General features: G+C 50.9%; 14 protein-coding genes across 14 annotated transcripts; 10 read left to right on the top strand and 4 right to left on the bottom strand.

The window, feature by feature from the left end:
• Nucleotides 1-77: 77 nt before the first annotated feature.
• On the bottom strand, nt 78-2,078 carry Bathy13g01850 (amino acid/peptide transporter; the record flags this gene model as incomplete). Its single annotated transcript, XM_007509600.1, has 1 exon — nt 78-2,078. The coding sequence occupies one exon, from the start codon at nt 2,076-2,078 to the stop codon at nt 78-80; it is 2,001 nt and encodes a 666-aa protein (XP_007509662.1).
• Nucleotides 2,079-2,313: 235 nt separating this feature from the next.
• On the top strand, nt 2,314-3,495 carry Bathy13g01840 (predicted protein; the record flags this gene model as incomplete). The annotated part of the gene is made up of 1 exon (XM_007509494.1): nt 2,314-3,495. The coding sequence occupies one exon, from the start codon at nt 2,314-2,316 to the stop codon at nt 3,493-3,495; it is 1,182 nt and encodes a 393-aa protein (XP_007509556.1).
• A 136-nt stretch (nt 3,496-3,631) lies between these two features.
• On the bottom strand, nt 3,632-4,474 carry Bathy13g01830 (predicted protein; the record flags this gene model as incomplete). Its single annotated transcript, XM_007509442.1, has 1 exon — nt 3,632-4,474. One exon carries the CDS (start codon nt 4,472-4,474, stop codon nt 3,632-3,634), a length of 843 nt encoding a protein of 280 aa, XP_007509504.1.
• Nucleotides 4,475-4,931: 457 nt separating this feature from the next.
• Nucleotides 4,932-6,594, top strand: Bathy13g01820 (predicted protein; the record flags this gene model as incomplete). The annotated part of the gene is made up of 4 exons (XM_007509417.1): nt 4,932-4,971; nt 5,123-5,190; nt 5,437-6,096; nt 6,553-6,594. 4 exons carry the CDS (start codon nt 4,932-4,934, stop codon nt 6,592-6,594), a joined length of 810 nt encoding a protein of 269 aa, XP_007509479.1.
• A 465-nt stretch (nt 6,595-7,059) lies between these two features.
• On the top strand, nt 7,060-9,968 carry Bathy13g01810 (predicted protein; the record flags this gene model as incomplete). The annotated part of the gene is made up of 2 exons (XM_007509382.1): nt 7,060-7,110; nt 7,359-9,968. The coding sequence occupies 2 exons, from the start codon at nt 7,060-7,062 to the stop codon at nt 9,966-9,968; spliced, it is 2,661 nt and encodes an 886-aa protein (XP_007509444.1).
• A 105-nt stretch (nt 9,969-10,073) lies between these two features.
• Bathy13g01800 (predicted protein) lies at nt 10,074-11,159 on the bottom strand (the record flags this gene model as incomplete). Its single annotated transcript, XM_007509358.1, has 1 exon — nt 10,074-11,159. One exon carries the CDS (start codon nt 11,157-11,159, stop codon nt 10,074-10,076), a length of 1,086 nt encoding a protein of 361 aa, XP_007509420.1.
• Nucleotides 11,160-11,273: 114 nt separating this feature from the next.
• Nucleotides 11,274-12,683, top strand: Bathy13g01790 (predicted protein; the record flags this gene model as incomplete). Its single annotated transcript, XM_007509488.1, has 1 exon — nt 11,274-12,683. The coding sequence occupies one exon, from the start codon at nt 11,274-11,276 to the stop codon at nt 12,681-12,683; it is 1,410 nt and encodes a 469-aa protein (XP_007509550.1).
• Nucleotides 12,684-12,893: 210 nt separating this feature from the next.
• Bathy13g01780 (unknown protein) lies at nt 12,894-13,135 on the top strand (the record flags this gene model as incomplete). The annotated part of the gene is made up of 2 exons (XM_007509456.1): nt 12,894-12,996; nt 13,119-13,135. 2 exons carry the CDS (start codon nt 12,894-12,896, stop codon nt 13,133-13,135), a joined length of 120 nt encoding a protein of 39 aa, XP_007509518.1.
• A 299-nt stretch (nt 13,136-13,434) lies between these two features.
• On the top strand, nt 13,435-17,007 carry Bathy13g01770 (dihydroxyacetone kinase; the record flags this gene model as incomplete). The annotated part of the gene is made up of 3 exons (XM_007509473.1): nt 13,435-13,508; nt 13,763-14,524; nt 14,619-17,007. 3 exons carry the CDS (start codon nt 13,435-13,437, stop codon nt 17,005-17,007), a joined length of 3,225 nt encoding a protein of 1,074 aa, XP_007509535.1.
• Nucleotides 17,008-17,091: 84 nt separating this feature from the next.
• Nucleotides 17,092-17,373, bottom strand: Bathy13g01760 (unknown protein; the record flags this gene model as incomplete). Its single annotated transcript, XM_007509516.1, has 1 exon — nt 17,092-17,373. The coding sequence occupies one exon, from the start codon at nt 17,371-17,373 to the stop codon at nt 17,092-17,094; it is 282 nt and encodes a 93-aa protein (XP_007509578.1).
• Nucleotides 17,374-18,044: 671 nt separating this feature from the next.
• Nucleotides 18,045-20,663, top strand: Bathy13g01750 (predicted protein; the record flags this gene model as incomplete). The annotated part of the gene is made up of 1 exon (XM_007509499.1): nt 18,045-20,663. The coding sequence occupies one exon, from the start codon at nt 18,045-18,047 to the stop codon at nt 20,661-20,663; it is 2,619 nt and encodes an 872-aa protein (XP_007509561.1).
• A 219-nt stretch (nt 20,664-20,882) lies between these two features.
• On the top strand, nt 20,883-21,119 carry Bathy13g01740 (unknown protein; the record flags this gene model as incomplete). Its single annotated transcript, XM_007509313.1, has 1 exon — nt 20,883-21,119. The coding sequence occupies one exon, from the start codon at nt 20,883-20,885 to the stop codon at nt 21,117-21,119; it is 237 nt and encodes a 78-aa protein (XP_007509375.1).
• Nucleotides 21,120-21,237: 118 nt separating this feature from the next.
• On the top strand, nt 21,238-24,102 carry Bathy13g01730 (predicted protein; the record flags this gene model as incomplete). Its single annotated transcript, XM_007509530.1, has 1 exon — nt 21,238-24,102. One exon carries the CDS (start codon nt 21,238-21,240, stop codon nt 24,100-24,102), a length of 2,865 nt encoding a protein of 954 aa, XP_007509592.1.
• Nucleotides 24,103-24,462: 360 nt separating this feature from the next.
• Bathy13g01720 (unknown protein) lies at nt 24,463-25,953 on the top strand (the record flags this gene model as incomplete). Its single annotated transcript, XM_007509564.1, has 1 exon — nt 24,463-25,953. The coding sequence occupies one exon, from the start codon at nt 24,463-24,465 to the stop codon at nt 25,951-25,953; it is 1,491 nt and encodes a 496-aa protein (XP_007509626.1).
• Nucleotides 25,954-26,037: the final 84 nt, after the last annotated feature.

Raw genomic sequence — 26,037 nt, 5'->3', positions numbered from 1 at the left:
AAGACGAAAGGTGAATAAATAATGAAGAGACATTTGACTAATCTTTGTGGCTGCACAAACACACACGGGAGTCAAAATTACAAAGCGGTATTCGATCCGCCGGATGCGTCTCGTTCGTCGCGAGTAGTATTCCTCCCTTTCCTCCTCCTCTTACTACCACGACTCCTGCTATTCGTTTCTTCTTCTTCTTCTTCTTCTTCTTCTTCTTTTAACGCGTGGACGATTTTGTTTCTCGCGAGAGCCAACGCGACGCCGACGGAGACGGATAAAACTCCGACGGCTGACCAAAACGCAAACGGTTTCGCGGAAGCGTACAAGGAACCAATCTCGCCGGCGAGATAGTTGCCGAAGAAAGCGGATAAGAACCAGCAGCCGCAGGCGAAACCGACGATTTCTTTTGGCGCGGCAGTCGTGACGAAGGATAATCCAACCGGGGAGACGTACAGTTCGCCAGCCGTGGCGACGAGGAAGTACAGCCAAATCCAAAATTGGTTGAGTTTCATTCCGGGAGGTAAATCAGCCTCGGCGATGGCGCCGGTAGGGAGATTGGTGGAGGCGAACGCGAGGAGGACGTTGGCGAGGCCGAGAAGGCAACATCCTATGGCCATCTTCATCACCTGGTCCGGTTCGCGATTGGTTTCGCTCTGGTATTTCCAGTATCGGTTGATCACCGGGGTCAGCGCGAGAATCATGCCAGGATTGATGGATTGAAACGCAGCAGTCGGGACGCCGTCGCGCGAGACGCGCTCGTCGATGAATATGGATAAAGCGTTGCCGGCTTGCTCGTAAGCGGCCCAGAAACCAATTGTTGTGATCATGACGACGAATAGCGCGGTGAGTCGCGCTTTGTTTTCGTTGAAGACGTGAAGGAGAGAGAGTTTATTTTGTTGGTGATGTTGCTGTTGTTCTTCTTCTTCTTCGCCGGCGTCTTCAGTACCACCAAAGTCGTCGCTGTTTGCTGCATTTCTGGGCAACAACGCGTCGTCTTCGTCATCGTCTAAATTGTCGTCGTCTGTATCATTGTCACTCTCCACAGCAGTACTTCCACCAGCTCTTTCTTCGTCGTCTGAATCGTCTGTGATGTTGTTGGTAGTATTGTTCGTATCGTTGTTTCTACGCCTTCTACTCTTTCTACTCTCGACGATGATATCTAACGCCGCCCCTCGGTACACCAATCTCCTCTGAAAGGTGAAATACACCAACCCGGCGAAAATCATTCCGACTGCCGCCGCTAAAAAGCAACTCTGATACCCGAACCTCTCCGCTAAAAATCCAGCCACTAAGGGCGCGAACAACGCGCCGACGTTTATGGCGCAATAAAAAATCCCAAACGCGGAATCCTTCCTCGAGAGAAGCATCCTCCTCTTCCCTTTCCTCTCCGATCCCTGAAAACCACCCGAAGATACTACTAATTTATTCTCGTACATCTCGCTCAATCTGGCGGAAACGTTCGGTTTAAACCCACCGTTCCCGAGTGCCACTAAAACCAGCCCGAGGAAGAACGCGTTCCTCTCCGCTCCTACGAAGAAGTTCCCGAGGAACATCAACACAATCCCGATCGATATCATCCGATGCTTCGAAGTAAAATCCGCTAAATATCCCCCTAAAACTGGGGTTAAATAGACGAACGCGGTGTACGTGCCGTAGAGTTTCGAGCTGATCGCGTCGACTCGCGCGCGTCGCGCTTCCTCCGAAATATCCGAGGTGTGGCGCAAATCCACTCCGTGCAGTTTGGCAAAACGCCAAGCGAACCAAACGAAGGTTTCTTTCTCTCCTTCATCATCGATTGGGACGAATATCACGTCTCGCGCGTATAAAACGAGAACTGCTCTCGTGGTGTAATAGCTGAACCGTTCCCAGATTTCCGTGCCGCTCAAGGCGAGTAAACCGGGCGGATGATTGTGCGTGAAACGCGTGCGTTTTGGAATTCTTCGTCGTGTTCTCAGTAACGGCCCCCGCTCGTTGTCGTCGGATCTCGCGGTGTTTTCTGTCGCGGTAGTAGTCGCGTTGAAAGTATTCGGTGGTGGTGGTGGCAGAGCAGCTTCGGTCTCTCGTCTCGGGGTGCGAGAAGACGTCATCTCTCTTTTGCGCGGGGAGTTGTGTACTGAGGGGAAAAGTCCAATCTTACGGAAAATATCTCCAGAATTCTCACGCAAACATACACGCAACTTTTTTTAAGCGCAATTTAAAGCCACGTAATCAACTCTTTCAAACTCTCAAACTCTCTCTTTGTTCCTCGACCGCGATTTCTTTCTTTCGACCGATCGAAGAAAGAGTTTTCGCGCCGCGTAGTGCGCTTCAAAACATCACGTCATGAGAACCGTTTGTTTGTCCATTGGAAAAAGTGCCTCCGCTTCATCCTTCTCTCGTTCGAGGAGAACAGACGAGAACGGGAGAAGATGGCGTCGCGGTGGCAACGACTGTAAAAACAACAACAATAAAAGCGTTGCTGTTGTCGTGAAAGCGTCGTCGTCTCAGGAAAAGTTGTACACCCCTCCCAAGCCGTTACCGGAGGGGCCTTTGATTTCCTTGGAACGCCAGGCGAACAAACTCATCGTCGATTCCGCGGTATTCGTGATCGATAAGTTATACGAAGGGCGAGATTACCCTCGCTTTTACGCGCTCGAGACGATCGCTCGAGTGCCGTATTTCTCTTTCCTCTCGGTGCTGCACTTGTACGAATCGTTCGGGTGGTGGCGAAGGGCGGATTATCTCAAGGTGCACTTCGCGGAGACGATGAACGAGTACCATCACTTGTTGATCATGGAAGCTATGGGCGGGGCGGATTCGTTCAAGGATAGATTTTTCGCGCAGCACGTGGCCGTGGTGTACTTTTGGGTGGCGGTTTTGATTTACATGGTGAGCCCGAGGATGGCGTATAATTTGAGCGAACAAGTCGAAGAGCACGCGTACGCGACGTACGATGACTTTTTAAAGAGGAAGGAAGAGGAGTTGAAACAAACGCCGGCGTGTGGGGTAGCGGTGAGTTATTTTCAGCTCGGCGATTTATATCTGTTCGATGAGTTTCAAACGAACGTGTACGAGGGTTTGAACAAAGCGACGAACATACGAAGGCCGAAGATTAAAAACATGTACGACGTGATTGAAAACGTACGAAACGACGAGTTGGAACACGTGAAAACGATGAGTTTTTGCCAGAAACCAGGAAATCTGTTGAGAGCGAATTCGAGCGTAAGAGTGCAGAAGAAAGCGCAGGAAGTTTGCGACGGTATTGAAAATGATGAGAACACGAAGAACGGAGAGAATAACGTCGACGTAAACGACGACGCGCAGGAGTGCGATTTGATCATCGCTTCGGGACAGGATTTGGAAGGCGAGAGATCGTGCGAAGGCGTTTTGGATTGCGTCGTGAAAGGCTTCGAAGAGAGAACGACGACGTCGACGTCGACGATCAGTAATAGCAGCAGAAATATTAATAGCAGGAATAAGATGGTATCAAACAGCGTCGTAGAAAAGAGAGAGGAGAAGGCGTAATAAAAGGGAGAGAGAGTTTTTTTAATGCACACACACGTACTATATAATTTTACACTTGGATGATGGTTCTTGTTGTTGTTGTCGTTGTTACTACTAATGATGACGATGATGACGATGATGATGATAACGACGATGATTACCCCATCAAAACGTCCTCGGGGACGCACATCGGCCCGGCGACTTCTTTTCGTTTCTCTTCGCCGCACAACTCCTTCACCAACGCCAGCGCAAACTCAATCGCCGTCCCCGGTCCTTGAGAGGTAATCACCACCTGACCGTTCGATGCTTTTGAATAACACACCCTCTTCTTCTTATCCTTCGCAAACGCTTCGCCTAAATCAAACGCCGGATGCGCCGTCGCCTCGCTCGCCTCTTCGAGTAAATTTTTCCCGAGCAACACCACCGCCGGCGCCGCGCACATCGCCGCGATCAGTTTCTTCTCTTCTTTCTGTCTCTTCAAAAGCGCGTCTAACGAAGCGTTCTCCGCTAACCGTTCCGCGCCTGGCATCCCGCCTGGGACCACGATCGCGTCGAAACTACTCCTACTGTTGTTCTTTTCCCCGTCGTCAACAACCACCTCTTGTATCAAACAATCCGCTCTAATGCAAACTTTTCTGGACATTTCGCACACCAAATCATCCTCGCACGATGCCACGGTCACGTGCACTCCCGCTCTTCTTAAAACGTCAATAATGATCGTCGCTTCCATTTCCTCCGACCCGTTCGCGATTGGAACCAGCGCTGTTTTTTCTTTCTCGTCTTCGGCAGCAGCGCTTCTCATCATCATCACATCTCCAACCGCTTTTCTCCTAAATCTTCTTCTTTCTGTTAAAGGTGTTGTTGTTGTTGTTCCGTTTCGCAAAAACCCGCACACACAGCCGGTGCTTTTTCGTTGTCCTCGTCTTCTTCTTTTCGCGCCGAACGAGGAAGAAGAAGTCGCGATGCAGCGGACGCCGACGATGCTGCTCCTGCCGCTCATAGTATTTGTGGAAAGATGCAATCTTTTTTCTTCCGCGTGTTGTTGTCTTTTATGTGCGAGAGAGGGAATCGAACGGAATCAGAAAAACTGCATTTTTTTCACTCTTTTTTATATCACCAAAGTGGCACCGTCAGTCCGTTCCCCTCTCGAAACAGAAACTCATCGTCCCGTGCATTCAGAAAATCTGCAGAAATACACGCGTCGACTCGCACTCACACGCACACGCCTTAAAAACTTTTACATCCTCTCGTCCGAGGAAGAAGAAGAGAGAGAGAGGTACGTTTCATTCTCGCGCTTTCTTTTCTTTCAAGGCGCGAAGTCGTTTCCTCCTCTAAATCTCTCGTCCTAAAAATCGGAACGTTGCTCGCCTTCCTTCCACTTCTCTCATCAAAAATCCCCCTCGACGTACACAGGTGACACGCACGCATCGACAAATACACACATATTTAAGACAAGAATGGCGAAATACTATCCAGACATCGCGAAAGGCGCTAAAGGTACGTTTGTTTCATTCGTTCGTTTTCTTTTTAGTAAAGTATACTCTTTTCTGCGCAAACAAAAGCGCGTGATCTCATCTCCTCTTTCAAGGGAGGATCTCGACGTGGTGTCTCACCGTTCTTTCTCTCATCATTTTCTTCTAAAAAACAGATTTATTCACCGGCGCTTTGTCCTACGAAAACAAATTCTCCTTGGACGCGAAACCAATCTCCGGCGGGGTACGTTTTTTATCCTCGTCTCTCGTTTTTATCAGATCTCGAGAGAGACTCGCGGCTTTCTTTGCGTTCGAATCATCATCGGACGAGAGATCGAAACATCGAAAGATTTTTGCTCCGGTGCCTCTCGGTCGAAAAAGCCCTGATGAGGAAAAACGAACAAAACGAACGTTTTCTCACGCGCGCACTCTTTCTCTCTCTTTCAACCTGTGATGAACACACACACACACACACATAAAAATATAACAGTCAATCTCGGCTTCGATCAAAAACGCGGACACTCCGACGGGCACGTTGACGACCTCGTACGTCGTGGACGCGATCACCGGCGAGGTGGAGCTCTCGAAATCTGGCTTCTCGAAAGGGACGGTGAAGTACAACGCGAAGGATTCGACGACGCAAGCGACGGTTTCTTCTTTGAGCAACCCGTTGGATGGCTTGAAGTTGTCCAACTCGACGTTGATTGGCCAAGTTGGCGTGAAGAGTGAAATCACGAAGCAATTGAAAGGAACGTTGTCCGCGTGCTACGTTTCCGGTCCGGGGGCCATGGGGGTTGAGACGGCGATTTCGAAAGCTGGCGGTATCGGCGCGACGTCGTTTGCCGCGCAGTGCAAGGTTGGCGATGTTATGTACTCCGCGAAGACGACGATGAAATTGGACGCGTATCAAGTTGCGGCGGTGAACGGTGTTGGCGCTGGGGAGACGGTTGGTGTCGCCGTCGATGGGAAGGCTGGGGGCGACGTCAAGGCGTCTTTGGCGTACGCGAAGAAGCTTGGCGGCGGGCACTCGGTGAAGTGCGTGGTGGTGAACCCGGTGAAGAAGAGCTTTGACCCGGTCGTTTCCGCGAACTTTGTCACTTCGGTCTTGCCGAAGACGACGACGACGGTTGCGGTGCAAGTAGATAAAGCGGTGCGTTCTTTTTTGTTCTCTCGTCTTTCTTTCTCGTTCGTATTTTGTCGATTTGAGTCTCTTTATTTCTCACTTATTAAAAGAGAGAGATTTCAAGAGAGATTTCAAGAGAGATTTCAAGGCTACGCTAGTCAAACAATCGCTGGGGGTAACGCTCTTCTCGGATGGTTGCCGCGCGTATCGCCGATAGTATTCTCCAGTGTCGCTCGAAGATTCGTTTGCGCGGGATTGATACCCCCAATGCTCGAGCGTCATAATAAGCGCCGCACACTAAAAACGGCGACTCTTCTTTCGTTGTCCTCGTCCTATTTGTCGCTCTTTTTTATTTTTCGTCGTATTCGAGATGAAAACGCCGCGAAAGTCGTAGTGTTATCATCGAATGATATTCCATCTGACCAAAATAACCTTCTCTCCTCCTCCGTTTTGCGCTCTTTCTCGCAACGACAACAACAACAGTTAAAATATAAGTACGGCGTACAGCTCGCGACCAAGGCGTAAAAATCTTACGAACTTTTTTCCTTCACGACGAGGCGTTTTGAGACGACGCAGTAGAGAGTTTTGAAAGGAAAGAAATAGAAAGAGAGAGAGAGAGGAAACTTAGGAAAAAACAGAGAAAAAGAAGAAGAGTTAAGGAAGTGACGCGAAAGCGCGAGAGAGACGAGAAGAGACGAGAAGAGAGAGAGAGAGAGAGAACGGTAAACTCGCTCTGCTGCTGCGACTCCAACCAGTACACCACCACCCCTTGTTACTATATTATTTTACACACTTACTACCGACGGTAAAACCAGTTCTACTCTACTCCTTCTATTACCTCCTCCGTTCGTTTTCGACGCAAGCTTTGCTTCCTAAACCCTACACCCTAAATTTTCAACAGCGTCCTTTTCTCGTGAATTGAATTCCCTCACTGTTTTCTCGCGCGCGGACACACACAAACAACACACTTCATTAAAAGAAAAAGAAACCATGGCCATCGCCGCCGGGTACGGGAACAGCAAGTTCGTCGACGACGCGCAGGTACGTTATACTTTTTTTTAACACATAACACACAAACAAACGTTTCAGAAGAGTTTCTGTCGATCGAATTTTCTCTTCGTCCGCGTCTCCTCCAATTATCTCTCGCGTCTCCGGTGTAATCACGTTCCGGCTTCTGTGTCTTCTTCGTCTTCTTTCTCCTCCGCGAACTCACCCAAACTCGTCTCTCTCTCATTCTCTTTCGATTTTACGCGAAAATACGAACCTGAATGCAAAAACAACCACAACAGATCGCGGAAGAAACGCGAGCGTTAAATGAAAAATTACGAGATTCCAACACACGGACGAAATTGGAAGGCTTGAAGCAACTCATCGCGATGATGTCGACCGGGCGAGACGTGTCACATTTTTTCCCCTCGGTCGTGGTAAACATCGTGACGGAGAGCTTTGAAGTGAAAGCTTTAGTGTATATGTTTTTAGTGCGAACGGCGGAGCAGAAACCGGACGAGGCGTTGTTATCGATTAACTCGTTTCAGAAGGATTTGGCGCACCAAAACGCACGAGTGCGAGCGGCGGCGCTGAGAGTGATGTCGAGCATTCGAGTGAAAGTGATCGTGCCGGTGGTGGTTTTGGCGATAAGGAAGTGCGCGGTGGACGTGTCGCCGCACGTGAGGAAGGCGGCGGCGCACGCGATTCCGAAGATTTTTCGGTTGGATCCGTCGAGAGCGGATGATTTCGTGGAGGTTATTGAAACTATGTTGAGAGATTCGACGCCGTTCGTTTTGTCGAGCGCGATTGCGGCGTTTCAAGAAGTGTGCCCGCACAGAATTGATTTATTGCACAGACACTACCGGAAGTTGGCGAGGATTTTGGTGGACATCGACGAGTGGGGACAGATGTTGACGTGCGAGCTTTTGTTGAGGTACGCGAGGACGCAGTTTTTACCGCCAGACGGGTTTAATCGCGAGTTAAACGTCGGTAAAGATAACGAAAGTAACGAGGAGATGTTGGATATTGCCGGTTTTAACGACGTGGATGGGAACGGTGGAGGTGCGTCAGGCTACGATCGACACGATACGGGCGGGACGAAGGGGATCTTGGCGCAAGCGGCTAACTTTTACGACGACGACGAGGAAGACTCCGACGACGATTCTTCGAGCAGTTCAGATTCGGACGATTCCAATTCCCGCAAAAAAAAGACGACGACGAAAGCGTCGAAGAAAAGAGGACCGGTGAATCAAGGACCGGAGTTTTTGGACGACGACCACAGGTTGTTGTTGAGGTGTACGCGACCTTTGCTTCAATCACAGAACGCCGGCGTCGTGTTGGCGGTGGCGTCGTTGCACTTTTACTTGGCGCCGATCGCGGACGTTCCCAGAGCGACGAGAGCGTTGGTGTTCGCGGCGAGAACGAAACCGGAGTGTCAACACGTGCTGTTGAAAAACGCCGTGGCGATGGCGGCGGTGCAACCTCGATGCTTCCGTTCGCACTTTGAAGCGTTCTTTGTGCACCCGGGCGATCACATGGACGTTCGCGCGCTAAAATTGGAAATGTTGACGTATATTGTCACCGCGGAGAACGCGCCGAGTTTGTTGAGAGAGTTGCAAGCGTATTTGCGTTCATCTTCGCAAGAGTTTGTCGCTTTGACGATTCGGGCGGTTGGTCGATGCGCGGCGATTATGCCGCAAATTGCTTCTATTTGTATCCGATCGCTGTTAGAGTTGTCTTTGCACCCGTCCGAAACGGTCGCCGGCGAAGCCGTGGTTGTCATTCGCGCGTTGGTGCAGAAAGCGCCGAAGGAACACGCCTCGGTCGTGGCGACGTTGGTGAGAAGATTGGACCATTTGCTCGCGCCGGCGGCGAGATCCGCGGTCGTTTGGCTCGCCGGCGGGGAGCTGTTTTTGGACCAACAACAAAAAGCGAGCAGTGTGGAAGCTGGGACGTCGTCGTCGGCCGTGACAGTCGTCGCGGACGGTGGTAAAGAATATAAAAAGCTCGGCCAAATGGACGCGAGTTGGAATCGAAACTTTTTCGACCTCGCCTTGGCGGTGGTCACCAAAGCGATGGCTCGATTCCCAGACGAGCACGAATCCACGCGTCAACAAATCTTACACGCCACGTGTAAGATGTACGTGAGATACCCGATCGAAACCGAACCGTTATTGAGACACTGCTTGAACATGGCGTCGAAAGATCCTTCGGTGGATATTCGCGACCGGGCGAGAATTTACGGCGCCATCTTCGCGAAAACCGATTCGTTAGACGACGAAAAGAAAGACGCGTATCCGAGATTGAAGAAACTCCTCTCCGAAAAGCTTTTGTTTTGCGATAAGCCAATCACGCGTTTACCGTCGCCAGCGCCGCCGACGTGCCCGCACCAACTCGGCTCTTTGTCGCAGTTTGTGGAACACGTCGCCAACGGCTACGCCGGGTTACCGAAACATCCGAGAGAAGCGCCGCCATCGTCCGTGAGAGACCGAACGTACGACACCGGAGGTATCGGTGGTGGTACGACGACGTCCAAGTCGAAGAAGAGCAACCGCGGATTCTACTCGAGCTCGGACGAAGACTCCTCGAGCGACGAAGACTCGAGCGACGACGATTCCTCCGATGATGATTCCGACGATTCGGACGATTCCGATGACTCATCAGACTCGGACGATTCCGATGACTCAGACTCGGACGAAAGTTCGAGCTATGATTCCTCGTCGTCGTCTGAATCGACGGGTAGCGACGATGACGACGAAAAAGTAGAGAAAGAAGAGAAAAAGGAAGAAGAAGCCGTAGAAACAAAAAAAGAAGTAGCAGAAAAGAAAGAACCGGAAACGGCAACCACCATCGAGGAACCGCCAGCCGCGGAAAAAGAGGACGAAACGAAGAAGAGCGAGGAGATGGATTAATAGAAGTGAGCTGATGATGAAAAAAATTGTATTTTTAGTTTACATTTACGCGTCGTATTACACACATTCTTGCTAAAACGAACCGTGCTTTCTCTTTCTCTTTCATCACATCGCGTCTTCCATCAAGCTCAAATCCTTCCCTTGTCTCTCTAAATAGTCTCTCCTTTCCTCGTCCGTCTTCAAACCTCTGAACGTAAACACGGATTTATCCCCGATATCGTCCTTGACCGCTTGCGTATATTTTCGCCCGGCGAAAACTAAAAAGCCGAGCATCCAACTCGCGACGAAAAACGTCTCCACTTCGTCGCTGGCGAGGCCGGTTAAATGCCCCAGACACATGATAGGCGTCAGAAGAAACAACAGAAACGCCTCGGGTTTCCCGTAGCACGCCCCTTCCTTGAACGCTAAACCGGTAAACGAGGCAAACATCGGACCGATGAACCAAACCGCGCTCCGATGTTCCCGCACAAACTCCAACAAACTACTACTACTACCACCGTTTTGCGTATACGCGACGATACCGAGAGATCCTATCAACCCAACCGCATACAGCGCTTGCATCACCCGTTTTATCGGCGTCACGTACATGTGCACCAAAACCAACGCGACGCCGAACCCGCTCGCGCCTAAAAAGTAACTCGGGTTCACCATCGCCTCGTTCCCACTCGCATCGCCGAAAACAACGCCAAGGGCGCCTACACACGCCAACGACAACGCGACTCGGTACGACCACACTTCCAACTCGTCTCGCGAGGTCACCGTCCACGTTCCGTAGAGGCCTTCGTAATACTCCTTTTGCTTCTCGTTTTCATCATCATCTCTTCCTCTTCCTTCATCTGAATCGTTCTTCGTCGCCGAGCAGCTCGACGAGGACGTAAAGCGTCGCGAACTCTTCGTCGTCTGAATCGTTTTGGTCGTCGTCGTCGCGAAAAAGGAGTTGCCGCCAACGGCAACGACACCGTTCGTCTTCTTCTTCTTTCGCGCACACGCAAGACCGGCAGACGCAAAATCCGTCGCGACTTTCGCGCGGATGATTCTCCTCCTGTTCCGGAACAAAGAAGACACGCTTCGAGTTCTCGTCAAAGAACGAGAGGAACACCCCTTTTGAGAGGAAGAAATCATCGTCCTCGTCCTCAAAGTCCTCGCGGGAAAGTTTACGAAGCAGTCGGGGAAACGATGATTGTGCGCCATTAATTGTGCAGCATTTGCGCGCAGACATCACTTCCTCGATACACGCGCGAAGATGGATGAGTAAACGGACGACTTGAATTCTTTCTTGCGCGTGAGATTTCGAAACGGAAGAAGATGAACGAGGACCCCGAAACGATGGAACGCATCGCGGTGAACAAAGTCACCAACGCGTTGAGAAACTACCGAACGAGTTGCGAACGAGAAATCCAAAGACGGAAACGGAACCTGTTGAAAGCGACGGTACGAAGAAGAAGACAAAGAGACGAGGAGGAATCAACAGGTAAAGGAGAAGGAAAGAGAACGACAAAGTTGTTCGATGGAAGAGAAGGAGAAGAGAAGGTGCTCGAGGAGGAGGACGTGATTCAGAGTAAGAGTGATGATGACCAACACGAGATGGTGAAGCGCCTCCTCCAAGAGGTGTACGAGAAAGGCGAACGGAAAAGTCGAGAGGCGGTGGAAAAGAATCAGCACTTTTTTGACTGCTTATTGGAGACGTTTTCATCGAACGATGCAGAGGGAGAAGATGCATCTCATTTACCGGCGCATTTACGAGTGACGCGAGATTTCGAGACGGTTCCGGAGCGCGAGCGGCCGCCGCTTGTGCCCGGTTTCGAGGACGCCGAGAAGGCGAGGTACGTGTTGAAAAATTTAGCGAGAGATTGGTCCGAGGAAGGGAGAGAAGAGAGGGAGAAAAGCCACGACGTGTTGGTGAGACATTTGCGGGACGTGGTTTTTAAAGAGCAGTTATCGGAGATTGATTTGATGTGCGAACGAATGAACCCGGAGGATATCGCGCGACCTCGCGTTCTCGTTCCCGGCGCCGGATTGGGAAGGCTGGTGTATGAATTCGCCAAAGCAGGATTTGAAACCGAAGGGAACGAGTTTTCCTATTACATGCTGTTCGGTTCTTCTTTTCTCTTAAATTGTTGCTCAGAAAAGCGACCGTTTGAAATCGTTCCGTATTGGCACTCGCCTTTAAACCACCTCTCTCAGAAGGACCAGTATCGATCGATCGTCGTCCCGGACGAAAGCCCGTGCGACCACATGGACGCGTTCAAACCTGGAAGCTCCATGGCCATGTGCGCCGGAGATTTCTGCGAAGTCTACGGAAGCCCGGAGTACGAATCCCACTTCGACGCCGTGGCGTGTTGCTTCTTCCTGGATACCGCCAAAAATATCTTCGACTACTTGGAAACCATCCGGTTTTGCTTGAAAAAAGGAGGCACGCTCACCTCCATCGGGCCTTTACTTTGGCACTGGGTAGAACACAGCGATAATAACTTCGGTCGTCGTCTCGGCACTTCCGAAAATTACGACGTAAACGACGTAAACGACGACGAACAAGAAGAAGACCTCTCCGTCGAAGTCTCCTTGGAAGACCTCGTCGCTTTCTGCCGCGCGCTCGGCTTCCGACTCGACCAAAAATCACACCCGCTTTCTTGCCCGTACGCCACCGATCGATTGAGCATGCACCGAACCGTCTACGATTGCGCGTTTTTAAGCTTCACCTTGGTCGATACATAAGAAGAATTTTAGAAGAATAGTGCGTTTACTTTTATTACGGCGAAAAGTAGTAGTCTTTCCTCTTTCCTCGTTCCTTTTCTAAAATTAGGGTTTAAAACCCTAAAGTGAGATCCGCCTAAAAATCCTCCCTTGTACGTCCCGCTTCATTAATCAATCCTTTCTCTCCACTGTAGAGAGAAGAAACACACACCACCACTAAGTACTAAAAAAATGGGCAAATGGAGAGACGAACCGATGCACACCGGCGGCACGATGAACGCCGGGCAAGCGCCGTACCAGAAAGCGGCCAACGACGAGTGCAGAATCTGCGGAGGTACGCACACAATTCTCTCGTTCTTTTTTTTCTCTTCGTTCACGAATGGATCGAAAATTCATCTTCACTCGCTGACTTTCAACGTTCTTCTTCTTATTCTTATTATTACGCGCACATCACAGGCATTGGTCACTGGTAAGAGGAGTTACATAGAGAGTTGTTGTTGTGTTTGTGTTTGTGTTTGTGTTTGTTGTCATTGCTTTTCTTCGGGCGTGAAAATAAAGAGAAAGAGAGAGAGAGAAGACACGTGAATTGTCGAATTTTGATCTACTGCGCTCGGAAAGAATTCGTTTTGTCGCGTGTCTGTCGAGCGCGAAACCGCGAGAAGAAGTTTTGTTCGTAATGTTGATGTTGCCCCTTTTCACCACCTATCGTCATCAAGCCTGTTATAAATCGATTTGAAAAGAGAGATTGAGATGGCGTTTGAGAGAGATTGAGATGGCGTTTGAGCGCCGAAGCGGAGAGGAAGGAGGAGAGAATGAGAGAGAGAATTTGGATCGCGAAGAAGAAAAGTCTTCGTCGGAAATTCCTTTAGTTCTTCTTCTTCATGATCATCATCATCTTACGACTCGGCGGCGTTTTTTATCATCAATTTCGACGAAGGCTTCTTGATGAGAGCAGCGCGAACGAGCAGAAGAGAGCGACTTTTGGAGACGACGCGAGAGCGTGTGTTGCGGTAACTGACCTTTATATATTTTTTCTTTTCTCCCCAACTTTTTTCTCCCTTTTCCACTGTATATTTTGTGTGATTTTTACGATAAAACAGGGCGCGCGACTGTCCGGATAACAACCGAGGCGGCGCGGCTGGGTACGACAACGAAGGCGGTGGCGGCGGGTACGCGAGAGGCCCGTCCTCCAACGACAAGTGCAACAGATGCGGAAACTTTGGCCACTGGGCGAGAGACTGCGCGTTGCCGGATTCTCGAGCGCCACCGATGAACGATATGCGATGTAACCGATGCGGCGGGTTTGGCCACATGGCGAGGTTTTGCGCGTCGGCGGATACTCGCGGGTTTTCCGGCGGCGGCAGAGGCGGATTTTCCGGCGGCAGAGGCGGCGGCAGAGGCGACGACTCGTGTCGCATCTGCGGTCGATTCGGGCACTACGCGAGAGCGTGCCCGCAAAACCGCGGCGGCGGCAGAGGCGGCAGAGGCGGCAGAGGCCCGAGACAACCTCGCGAACGCCGCGCGGCTGGCCCGGAAGATGTCTGCAACCGCTGCGGCCAAGCCGGTCACTGGGCGAGAGATTGCGCCGAGCCGGACACGAGAACGGACGAGGAAAAAGCGCCGAGAGCGCCGAAACCCGGGGACAAGTGCAGAAACTGCAACGAGGAAGGTCACTTCGCTCGAGACTGCCCGCAACCGAAGGACACCAAGTGCCGCACGTGCGGCGAGGACGGTCACTACTCGAGAGACTGCCCGCAAAAAGGCGGCTCCGGGGTCACGCCGAAGTTGCAAGAAGCCGCGGAACAAGACGCCGCGCAACCGGCGACGATGGAGGACGCCGACGCCGACGCCGGGGCGACGGCGTAAAAAAGAACATCGCGGTGAGATTTCGGTCGCCCATAAAACGAACGAACGAAAGAGAGAAGAGAGAAGGAGAGAGAGAGAGAGGAGAGAGAGAATTGAAGCTATCAAGCTATCATTAAATCCATATACACACAACAGATATCGCCACATTATTGTTCACATTCACACGCCTTCAATACTAATGTCCACCAACACTGAGAATACCACGATCACCACGAACAATCGAACGTTCATCACCCAACTCGACGCGTCGACCGTCGCCTCTGTCGCTCTCGACGGTCACGTCTCCTTCAACGCTTCACGATTAAGAAAAGTCGAGAAAAACGTCGTCGTCGTCAAAGAACAAAACGGGAAACAAAAAGTTGCCATCATCTCCGGCGGTGGCAGCGGCCACGAACCAGCCATGGCCGGTTTCGTCGGGGAAGGTTTTTTACACGCCTCGGTGTGCGGCGACGTGTTCGCGTCGCCCTCGGTCGAGCAAATTATGGCGTGCATTGATGACGTTTTAGTACACGCTTCAGAGGAAAAGGAAGGCATCGACTCGATTTTACTCCTCGTGATGAACTACACCGGCGACGTGGTGAACTTCTCGATCGCGCGAGACCGAGCGAGAAAAGAGTACGCGAAATCGAAACTGAAAAACATCGAAGTGTTCGCGTTCGACGACGATTGTTCGATACCGGAGAATGAGCGAGGGAAAGGAGGCGCGAGAGGATTGTGCGGCACGTTGTTAGGATTGAAAGCGACGAGCGCTTCGGCGCGAAGAGGGGAGGGGTTTTCGGAGGTGCGAAAAATCGCCGAGAGATTTCGGAAGAACACGAAGACGTACGGGTTTTCGTTGGGGAGGTGTGACGTGCCTGGACAGAGGAAACAAGGAGACGTGGAGGTACCGGACGGGATGGTAGAATTAGGATTGGGGATACACAACGAGCCCGGATTTAAGACGGTTCCGTTTGAAAGCGCGGAGAAGACTGTCGAAATCGCGTTGGACGCGATTGAGAAAGCGTTGGAGTTGGAAAGTGAAAAAGCGAAAAGGAATTCGGCGGTGAGCGGTGTCGGCATTATGGGTAAAATCGATCACATGCTCGGTTTAGACGCGGAAACGAAAATGAGCATCGGGTTAGTGAAGCCGATCGAATTATGTTTAGTGGTGAACGGTTTAGGCGGGACGAGCAATCTCGAGCTCGGTTTACTCGCCAATCTCGCCAAACAGTCTTTAGAGAAAAGAGGCGGTAACGCGTGTAAGATTACGCACGCGATGTGTGGGAGCTTCATGACGAGTTTGAACATGAGAGGCGCGAGTTTAACCGTCAGCGTGTTGGAGGACGAAAACGACGGCGCGTTGTTGGACGAGCCGTGCGAAGTGAACGCCTGGCCCAGATTGATTAATTTATCAACGACAACGTCGGTAACGAGTGCGACGACGACGACGACGACGAACACCGCGAGAAAGTTGCAAGAACAAATGGACGTTTTACCAGTTCCTCCAAAAGACGCGACAGAAACGAAGAACGTCGACAAAAAGACATCTACGAAAGAAGAAACGCCCAAGAAATCAACAAACCAAAAGGAACGACAACAAAAGAAGAAGGAGAATAAATTGAGAACGCCAAAAGTTACAGTGACTGAGGAAGAAGCCGAAGCTCTCGCGGCTGCCATCCAACTCTCGTGCGCGACCATTTTATCCATGAGAGACGAACTGACGAGATTAGACGCCATCGCTGGCGACGGCGACTGCGGAGACACCTTAGCCGCCGGCGCTGCGGCCATCTTAGAAGACTCCGTCGATTATATCTACAAGCATCCAGACGTCGTTTGCGACCAACTCGCTAATTCGTGCGCGCGATCCATGGGCGGCACTTCGGGCGTTTTATACGACGTCTTTTTCCGCGCCGCCGGTGACACTCTAGACGAAACCGAAAGCGACTTTGACGAAGCCGAGTATGAGGATTACATGGACGATTCGTTTGAATATCGCGAAGCCTTGGCGCGAGGCATCTGCGCCATTCGCAAACACGGTAAAGCAACGGCTGGCGACCGGACCATGCTCGACGCGTTAATGCCAGCTTTGGGGCATTGGGGCATGTTAATGAACGACGATTTAAAAGAACAGTGCGATCGCATCGCCAAAGCGGCGAAAGACGGCGCGGAAGAAACGAGAAACATGACCGCTAACGCCGGCCGAGCGAGTTACGTGAACAAAGACAAACTGAAAGAACAAAAAGTGCCAGATCCAGGCGCGTTAGCCGTCGCTGCGTGGATTGGCGCCAGTTGCGAGGAAGTCACTCGTTTATTAGCGAACAAAAACGTCAAACCAAACGAGCGGCACTTATCGTTCATGAACAGAATAGACCCGAATTTCAAAGGCGATCGAGATGATCACGACGCGATCCCGGTGGAAGACCGCCTCGGCGAATTCGACGACACGCCGCACTCCGACGACGATTTACCGGAAGACCAAAAGATACGGTTCGTTTTGTGATATATGAATTATTGAAAAATGACATTGAAAATATTAGACGCTCGCGATAGGCGGCGACGAGTAGACGAGTACTCTCATAACTCCTTACGCGTTCTTCAACGCCATCGCGTTCAAGTACGTGACGCCACCAACCATCGCGGCATTCACGGCCAACATCTCCGGCTTGAACTTCTTCGCGTTCACGGCCATGTGCCCCGCGCCCGCGGCCATCAACCCCGTCGCCATCAACAGCGACCCTTTGTCCGCTTTCCCGTCCACGCCGAGTTTCAGCATCGGCAAACCGGTCCCGAGCATGAACGCCCCGGCGAGAGACGACCACATCGGGGACGCGGTTGGTTGCTCGTCCTCTTTGAAGAACATCTTCATCATGTCGTCCGGGATGGCGATCGCTTGGACGCCGTACCCGAGCTAGATTTTAATTAGATGATTTTGATGAAGAGAATATTCGTTAGGGAATGTTGCACACAATGCGAGTGAGAAAAAAACGCGCGTTTATTCTTCACGAATTTCGTTATTCGTTCGTTCGTTCGTTCGCGAGAGAGAGAGAGATAAAGCGAGCGCAGAACGTTACCATCATGGCCCCGGAGAGTTTTAACGCGTCGTTGCCAGAGAGAGACATAATAATAGCCAAGTGTGTTTTCTGTTCTAAAAGTGAGGCATGCCAAAATGCTGACACAAGGAGGAGCTTCTTCATTTCTACCTTTTTTTCACTTTTTTCGTAACGTTTTTGTCCACATTTTCAAACCCTAAACGCATGTGTGTCCTCCTTCTTCGTACGCTCCACGCTCTGTGCTCCACACACATATTCTTTCGTTCCGTCTCTCTCTCTCGAGTTGCGCTGAAACCCCGGTGATCACCTCCATTGAAGAAGAAGAACAGTTTTTTTATCGATCGATCTTAGAAGTGTGTGTTTCTTTTGCGTTTTGCGATTGGTAAAGAGTGCGCTAAAAACAGAACAATCACAAAAAGTCCTCTTTCCAAATTTATAAAGCCGCGGGAAGACGCTGATTCGTCTGTGATATAATCATCGTCGCATCATGTCTGTGTTTGAAGAACGCGCGCCTCTCTTGAAGGCGGCAGAGAAGAAGACGCGCAACAACAACAACAACTCGAACGACGAGTTTTCGGTTTTGAATAACGAGGAGGATGAAACGCTCATGCTCTCTTCGAAGAAGAAGAACAAAAAGTCTGGTGGTTCCTCGAAAAGGCCCGGCGAGTGGAGGACCAAGTCGGTGATGATTGGGACCACGGCGTTGATTTTTGGCGCGGCTTTAGTGTCCACGACGAGGACGAACGAGGACGGGATGAACATCATGAGTAAAGGAGAAAGCGACGCCGGAAACAACAACATCGAAGGGAACTTAGGGGCGACCGAGGAGGCAAAATCATCGGCATCAAAATCGTCGGCGTCGGCGTCCGCCGCCGATATGGTGACGCTGACGTTAGGGTGCACCTCCTCCTCCACGCTCGGTTTGCTTCCGTTCCCGAATGGCGGTTTCGTCGGTAAGGTCGGCGCCAAGTTGTCCATGAAGTCCAAAGACCATAACTTTGCGTTCCAGCACGCGTTGGATATGACGGAAGTGGGATGCGGGACGTACGTAATTTCGCAAAAGTTGGAACAAGGCGAACAGTTTGGATTTTATCTGTACGACGTGAAAAACGAGACGAATTATTTGTCCGATATCGGCGCGCAAGCGATCGAGGGCGGACCGATTTCGGAGGCGGCGAGAAACGCCGCCGTGTGGGGCGCCGAAAGCGAGCTGTCCACGGAAGAAAACGCCAGCGATAAGAAGCGGTTAGAAGATGGCATTGATGCCGTCGCGAGCCAGCAGGCGGTGAAAACGAACGCCGCGGCGGTGGCGTACGCCGGGAGTCACGGGTTCATCGACGCGGACGGGAACTTTGTGACGCCGCCAACGACGGAAAACGCAAAGGCGTTTGAAGACGCGCAAACTCAAGGCTGGTGGCCAGAGTTTTCGAGCACCACGGACTCAGAGACCGGGGTGACGAGCATGAGCTACGTCGATTGGGGAGCTTGGTTGAAATGGTTAGTCCACGGTAACGAGTACACGTCGACGGACATTGAATGCGACGCCGCCGCGCAGACGTGCACGTTGCAAAAATGCGAAGGTTGGGAGTGCACGGATTACACGATGCCATGCACGGAAGGCGGGAGAGGATGTCAAACCGCGGAAGATTTTACGAGCGAGGTTGCGAGTTTAGGCGGAAAGGAAGTTTCCGTGCGGAAGTACGACAAGAGAAAAGAAGTTGCCAACGCAAACGCAAAATTAGGATCATCATCATCATCATCAAACAAGAAGAAAGAATCATCAAAACGACACGGTACGAACAACAACAATAACAACGATAACAACGATATTCTCCAAAAGAGAAATTTGTTGTGGAAGCAAACGACTTCCTCGACGAGAGCGGTTCCCTCGCTCGGTCTCGGTAAGGCTTACCCGACGCGCGTTATCGTCAACATGGCGCAATGCACGAAGGAAAAGTCTTTCGGTAAAGACGAACTGAGCGGCGTTGAGTTTTACCCGAGAACGAAAGATGGATCCAACGCCGGTAACGTGTACTTGTTTGGTCAGTGCTACAACATGAGAGATACGAACACGTGCGAAGTGCCGACGGCTCACCATCCGGCCGGGTGCCCGGCAGCACCGGGCGCGGCGCCGAATACGGCGCCGAACGTGGCGCAGCAACACGCCAACGAGCACGTTTCCCCGACGACAGCGGCGAAAGCCGCGGCGGCTACTCCCACGTCTACTACCACCACGAGCGGCAACAACAACGCGGCTTCTACTACTTCAGCGTCGACCAACGCGGCAGCAGCAACGCCGACGTCTACAACTACTACGCCCAAGAACCCGCTCACGGACAGTAACATCCACGCCGCCGTCGCGGCGTGTCTCGCCGTCGACCCGGTCGCCGGTAACTGCCCGGACGGAGAGTGGGGTAAAATGAACACCTGGGACACGAAGAAAGTCACCAACATGGACAAGTTATTCTACGACCCGCCTTTAGCGGACAGCAACGACCGACTTTCCTCGTTCAACGGCCTCATTGGCGTATGGGACGTTTCCTCGGTCACGTCCATGTCGCAAATGTTCAAAGACGCGGATGCGTTCACCGGTAAAAACTTTTACAAGTGGGACACGTCCAAAGTTCAAGATATGTCCGGCATGTTCGAACACGCGACGTTGTTCAACGCCAAAATCGGCGGTTGGGACGTCTCGAGCGTCAAAAAAATGAACACCATGTTCCAGAACGCTTTTTCTTTCAACCAAGACTTGTCCACCTGGGACGTCAGCTCTTGCACCGATTTCACCCGCATGTTCGCCGGCGTTTTAGACAAAGGCATGGACAACGACATCTCCATGTGGAACGTCCAAGACGGCGCTCGCGAGAACAACGTCACCTACGAGTCCTACGCCTTCCAAGCCAAATTCACGTGCGACTCCGTGGACGACGGACCAATCAACTCGTGCAAGCCAAAAGCGAGCGCCGAACGAGCCGCGTCGGCAAAGTTAGCCCAAGCCAAGGGCGCAAAAATCACCCGCGAGGAAGCCACTCGCGAGGCGAGAGAGTTTCAAGCGTCGCTCGAGGAGAAGCGTTGGTTGAAGCCGTCCACCTGGTTCAAAAACTAACACAGCAGCACATTTTCGCTGATGATTATGCACATATATATTTATATACACAGTATTCTTTTTTAATAATTACTACTTTAACAGTCGTCGTCACGGTATTCTTCTCATCGTCGTTCGTCTCGAATCTGGGCACCTCTTTGACTCACAAGCAGCCCTTTTAAAAATTGGACAAATCCTCAAAACAAATTCAAGTCTCGTTGCTTTCAACTCCGTCAAGAAATGACGACGGCGACGACGAGGAAAGACGACATCGGTCTCGTCCCGTTCAAAGACGTGTGCACTCTCTTGCACAGAATTAAAACCTACCACCGCAAAGAAGGCGGGAAAGCGAAGAAGCACATCGCCCGGGAGTATCTGGACAAGTTCTTCGAAAACCATTACCCGAGGTTTTTCAACGGCGGCGAAAGGAAAGACGCGTTTCGGTTGTACAGACTCTTAGCGCCGCAGGTAGTATAAATGCACGTCGTGCGCTCGTTGTTCTCGCTGTTTTTGGTGTCGTTCTCTCTCTCTCAATCTTAGCGAATATTACGAAAGTTTGTCCTGACGAAATTCACTCAACGCTCATCACTTAAAAATGCTCTGTTTTTGCGCACAGTTGGACAAAGAACGCGCGGCGTACAATCTGAAAGAAGGCGCGTTATCGGACGTCATATGCTTGGCGTTAAACTTAGACAAGCACTCAGAGATGAGGACGAGAATAAAAAACTGGAAGATGAGCTCGAAAGGTTTAGATTTCGCGGTGATTTGCGGGAACGTGGCGGGCGAGTTCATCGGGAGAAGGAACAAGAAGAAGAGCGGGGGCGAGACCGGGATGACGATAGATGAAGTCAACGAAATGTTGGATAACATGTGCATGGGAAACGATCGAGAGGCGAAAGCGAGGGAGTTGAGAAAGTTTATCATGCGAGCGACGGAGAAAGAGGTGGTGTGGATCGTTTCCATTATTTTGAAAGACTTGAAGTTGGGAGGCGTGTCGGAGAAGGATTTTTTAATGCATTATCATCCGCAAGCGTACGAGGCGTACACGTGTAAAGCTGATTTGAGGAAAGCGTGCGAGGCGCTGTCCGATCGAAATGCAGTTCTGAAGAAGCACGATATCGAGTGCGGGGAAGGAGTAATCATAGCGCAGTTGGCCGGGAGGAAGAACACGCCGAAGGAAGTGGCCAAGTGGGCGAGGTCGAAAGCGTTTGCCGTGGAGACGAAATTTGACGGGGAGAGGGTGCAGATACATAGGAACAAGGAGAGTTTAGGTGAAAAGTGTCAGTATTGGACAAGGAACATGAACGATTTCGGGCCGAGAGGCTACGGGATCATGGATGTTTTGTTTTGCGACGCAGCGGAAGAAGAAGGGACGCGGGACACCGTCGACGAGCATCGACGAGGATTGCCCCCTAAATGTATTTTAGACGGTGAAATCCTCGTATATAACAAGAGAATAAAAGAGTTTGTGCCGTTTGGAACGATCAAACGCGCGTTTAATGCCGCGAACTGGAAAAAAAATATGGGTAAGAACATGCCGATCATACCGAAAGGATTTTACGAGAATCCGACGATGCAAACGAAGGAAAAGGGGCAAGCGAAAGATAAAGAAGAAGATGACGATGAAGAAGGAGAAGAAGAAGAAAAAGAAGGAAACGAGGACGAAGAGGAAGAAGAAGAAGAAGAAGAAGGGGAAGAAGGGAGAGTGCGATATGAATGGAAAGATTTCGAAATCGTATACGTCCCGTTTGATATTCTCTACAACGAAGACACGTCGGTCATTCACGAACCGTTGAGAAAACGCTACGACCTCTTGAAAGGTGCCATTCGAGGATGCTTAAACAAAGGTGCCGTCAAAGTCGGTGACACTGGAATAACGTGTGCGGTAGTCTCGCCGTTCCAAGATGACATCGCGGATAATGAGTCGCAGGCAGAGATTGCGCGTAAATTTAGAACAGTTGTGGAGCAAAACGATCCGAACGCCATTGCAAAGATTAGCGATTGCTTGCGAGAGGCTCAAGATCACGGCGAAGAAGGTATCGTCGTCAAATTACTCGATTCGCCGTGGGTTCCAGGAGAACGGGGGCATAATTGGGTGAAATTGAAGCCAGATTACTGCGAAACTTCGGATTACGACTGCGTCATCATCGGCGGCTATTACGGCGAAGGGCGCGGCAGAGCGGGTAAGATTTCACAGTGGTTGCTCGGGGTTATCAAAGACGGGACGCAACGGGATAAAAATCCAACCATCATGACGTTCTGTAAAGTCGGGACCGGCTTTAACCGCGAGGATCAGCACTATTTGCGCGATAAGTTGAAAGATTTGATGCGCTTTAATCGAAAAAACGTAGATAAAAACTACACGAAAACTTACGAAAGATACGAGTGCTCGGGGATGCTCGGTGAAACTCCGGATGTTTGGATAACGAATCCGGAGAAATCCGTCGTGATGACGGTGAAAGGCGACGTACGTTTGGTACCTTCGCACACCTTCAACGCTCCTTACGGGTTGCGCTTTCCGAGATGCTCGGCGATCCGCCCGGAGAAACCTTGGAACGAAATATGTACGGATAAAGACATCGCGGAAACAGCCGAACGCTATGTGACCAAAGTCACGCACAAAGGAAGTCGCGGTGGTGATGGTGTTGGCAACGGAGAACAAGGCGACGACGAGCGAACGGCGTATAAAGAGTACGATCGCAAAAATGCCAAAGGTTTGAAACGAAAACAAAAGAGATCCCTAGCGGTCCAGGAGAAGTACGTCGCGCACATGCAACCAGTAGACGTTCGAAACGTCGTCACCATTTCCAAAATTTTCGAAGGCACTACTTTTAGTGCCATCGGGTGCGACCGAGACGTCAAAAAGGAAATCGCACAATTCGTCGTTGCCCGCGGCGGTAAATTTTTTGAAAGCGTCGTCAGGAACGTCAATCGCGTGGTCGCCCCGCCAACTATCGAAGTCGACGACGCGTACCTCCAAGCCTGCGACGAAGTTCTATCCACAAATTGGCTCTTCTCGTGTAAAGAACAAGAAATATGGCCACCTAAAGCCAGAGATTGGATTAAAGTGTCCCCGTCTGTCGCGACGCTCTACGACAAAACCATCGACGCGTTTGGCGACGCGCACATGAGCGAAGACTTGAACGACGAAGATTTTCGCGCGATGAGGCACCAAGTGTGCTCGCGCAAACGCAAAGGCACGGAATTCAAAACGTTGAGGCACATAGACGACGACGATCGTCAAAATCTCGGGAAGATTGTGCGCCTTTCGGAAGAATCCAACACCGTCATCCTCTCGCAAAACAGCCGCCCGAAGAAAGACTTGGACCCTGCGATAAAAGAAGATGATGAGAGAGAAGCGGACCGAAAAAGAAAAAACCAAGACTCCTCCGCGCACACGCAAGCGCTGGAGTTAATCCAGAGACGAAAAGCCGCCGCAGAGATGTTGCGGATCTATTAGATTTTCGTAGCAAATTTTAAGCATATTTTTTCCTCGTGCTAAAAATACTCTCATCACAAAGAAAACCAACACTTTATTAACTCACGCGCAAAGATCACGATTATTGCGATAAAAACCACCACCAAGAATGAGGAAGAGGACTCGCTTTCGCAGCAGCATCAAGCATCGTCATCATTCGCGATCGGTGGTGGTTATGGTGGCTTCAAAGTAGGCGCTCATGGAGGAAGGGCAAAGACAAAAAGATCGACCTTTTCCCAAGAAAGCGCTAAAAATACGACTGCTCAAAAGCAAAGAGAAAACGACACGGAGGACGAGGAGAAAGCAAAGACGACGACGACAGCTTTTGCGAGGACGACGAGTATGACGGGAAAAGAGAAAGACTCGTCGTTTTTCGTCGCGCTCGCGCGCGTGGACATCAGCGAGTACGCGAGCAGAGTCGATCAGTTGTATCGATGGTACCTCGATCGAGAAGGGAAAGATTTTGATGAAGACGAGGAGAGAAATGAACGCGGTAACACTACCACGTCATCATTGCGGTGTTGTTATCATCATCATCATCATCATCATCGTCATCCGGGCGTTGCGATTCAAAAGTATCTGAACGAGAACTATTTCGAGCCGCTGGCGAAACTGGCGAGCAAACACAAAGGGACCGTGTTGAATTTCGCCGGCGACGCAGCGTGTTGCGTCTTTCGAGAAAGGAGAAGGTGTGATGGTACGAGGGAGACGGATGATGAAGATGATGATGAGAATGATATAAAAATAGTAAACGGTGATGAAACGAAAGCTCGCGTGACGAAAAGAGCGGAATCGTTCGCTGAAGAGGTGGTGAATGGGAGGTGGTTGTTTTCGAACCGTCCTCGACGTCGCGCCGAGAAAGCTCGAGAGGAAGAAGCTCAACGAGCACACTTCTTCTTTCGAGACGTGCGCGTGAGAATTGCGGTGGCGAGCGGAAATGTCACGCAAACCTTCCTGGGAGGATTTCAAGGACGATACGAAAGAGTGCTGTTCGGTGAAGCGTGCGAGAAGTTAGCGAAGGAAGCTCGGAAGGCGAAACCGAGAGAATTACTTCTCGCAAACGATGAATACGATGACCCGGAAAGGAAAAGGAGGCTTATTCGGCGAGAAGAGAAGAAACTAAGAAACATCAGAATAAAGGCATTAACACCATCAAAGAGTCAAAGAGACGAAATCGTCGCGATTGTGTTCATACACGTCACGCTCCGAGCATCGATGTCGACTCGCGAAGTGCAAACGCTCCGTCGTTTCGTCCAACGCGCGCAAAAGGTTTGCGCGCGCCACGACGGCACGTTTCTACAACTCGGCGGCGACGAAGGCGACTCGCTCGCCATCGTCGTCGCGTTTCGAACGCAATTCGCGAAAGATTCTTTACTCGCAAAATTCGTGGCGTCGAGAAATGCGCTTCGATTCAGCCGCACCATTTCTCGATCGCTCGAAAAGACGAACAAGAACGAGATCAAGATCGAGAGAAAAGGCAACAAAACCACCACCACCACCCGAAGACGACCTCCTCCGCGACGACGACAAAGACGTGAACAACACCTGAAAATAACTCTCGGCGTTTCTCTCGGCAGCTGCTGCTTAGGTTTCGTCGGCGACCTCTGTTCTCAGACCTCTTCCCACAAAGCGTTCCTCGCCACCGGGCGCGCGGTGAACCGCGCCGCCAGGTTCGCCAAAGGCGAACTCCTACAAAGAACAAAAAAATCATCAAAAAATCACATCGTCCGCGTCGACGCGAACGCCGTGTATACTCCTTCCTCGAAATCGTCTTCTTTGCGGAAGAAAATACGCGTGAAAGGCGGCGAAGTCTGGGACGCGCTCGCCTTTTAAAAATGGCAGTTTTATTTAGAGCAGTCTTTTGGGGGAAAGTTTTTGAAAATCTCAGACAAAACATCAGACCATTACAACGAAGCG

This window comes from Bathycoccus prasinos, assembly GCF_002220235.1.
Source record: "Bathycoccus prasinos genomic : Chromosome_13".
NCBI lineage: Eukaryota > Viridiplantae > Chlorophyta > Mamiellophyceae > Mamiellales > Bathycoccaceae > Bathycoccus > Bathycoccus prasinos.
The sequence above is the reverse complement of the archived record's forward strand: the minus strand, read 5'-3'. Positions and strand labels throughout refer to the sequence as shown.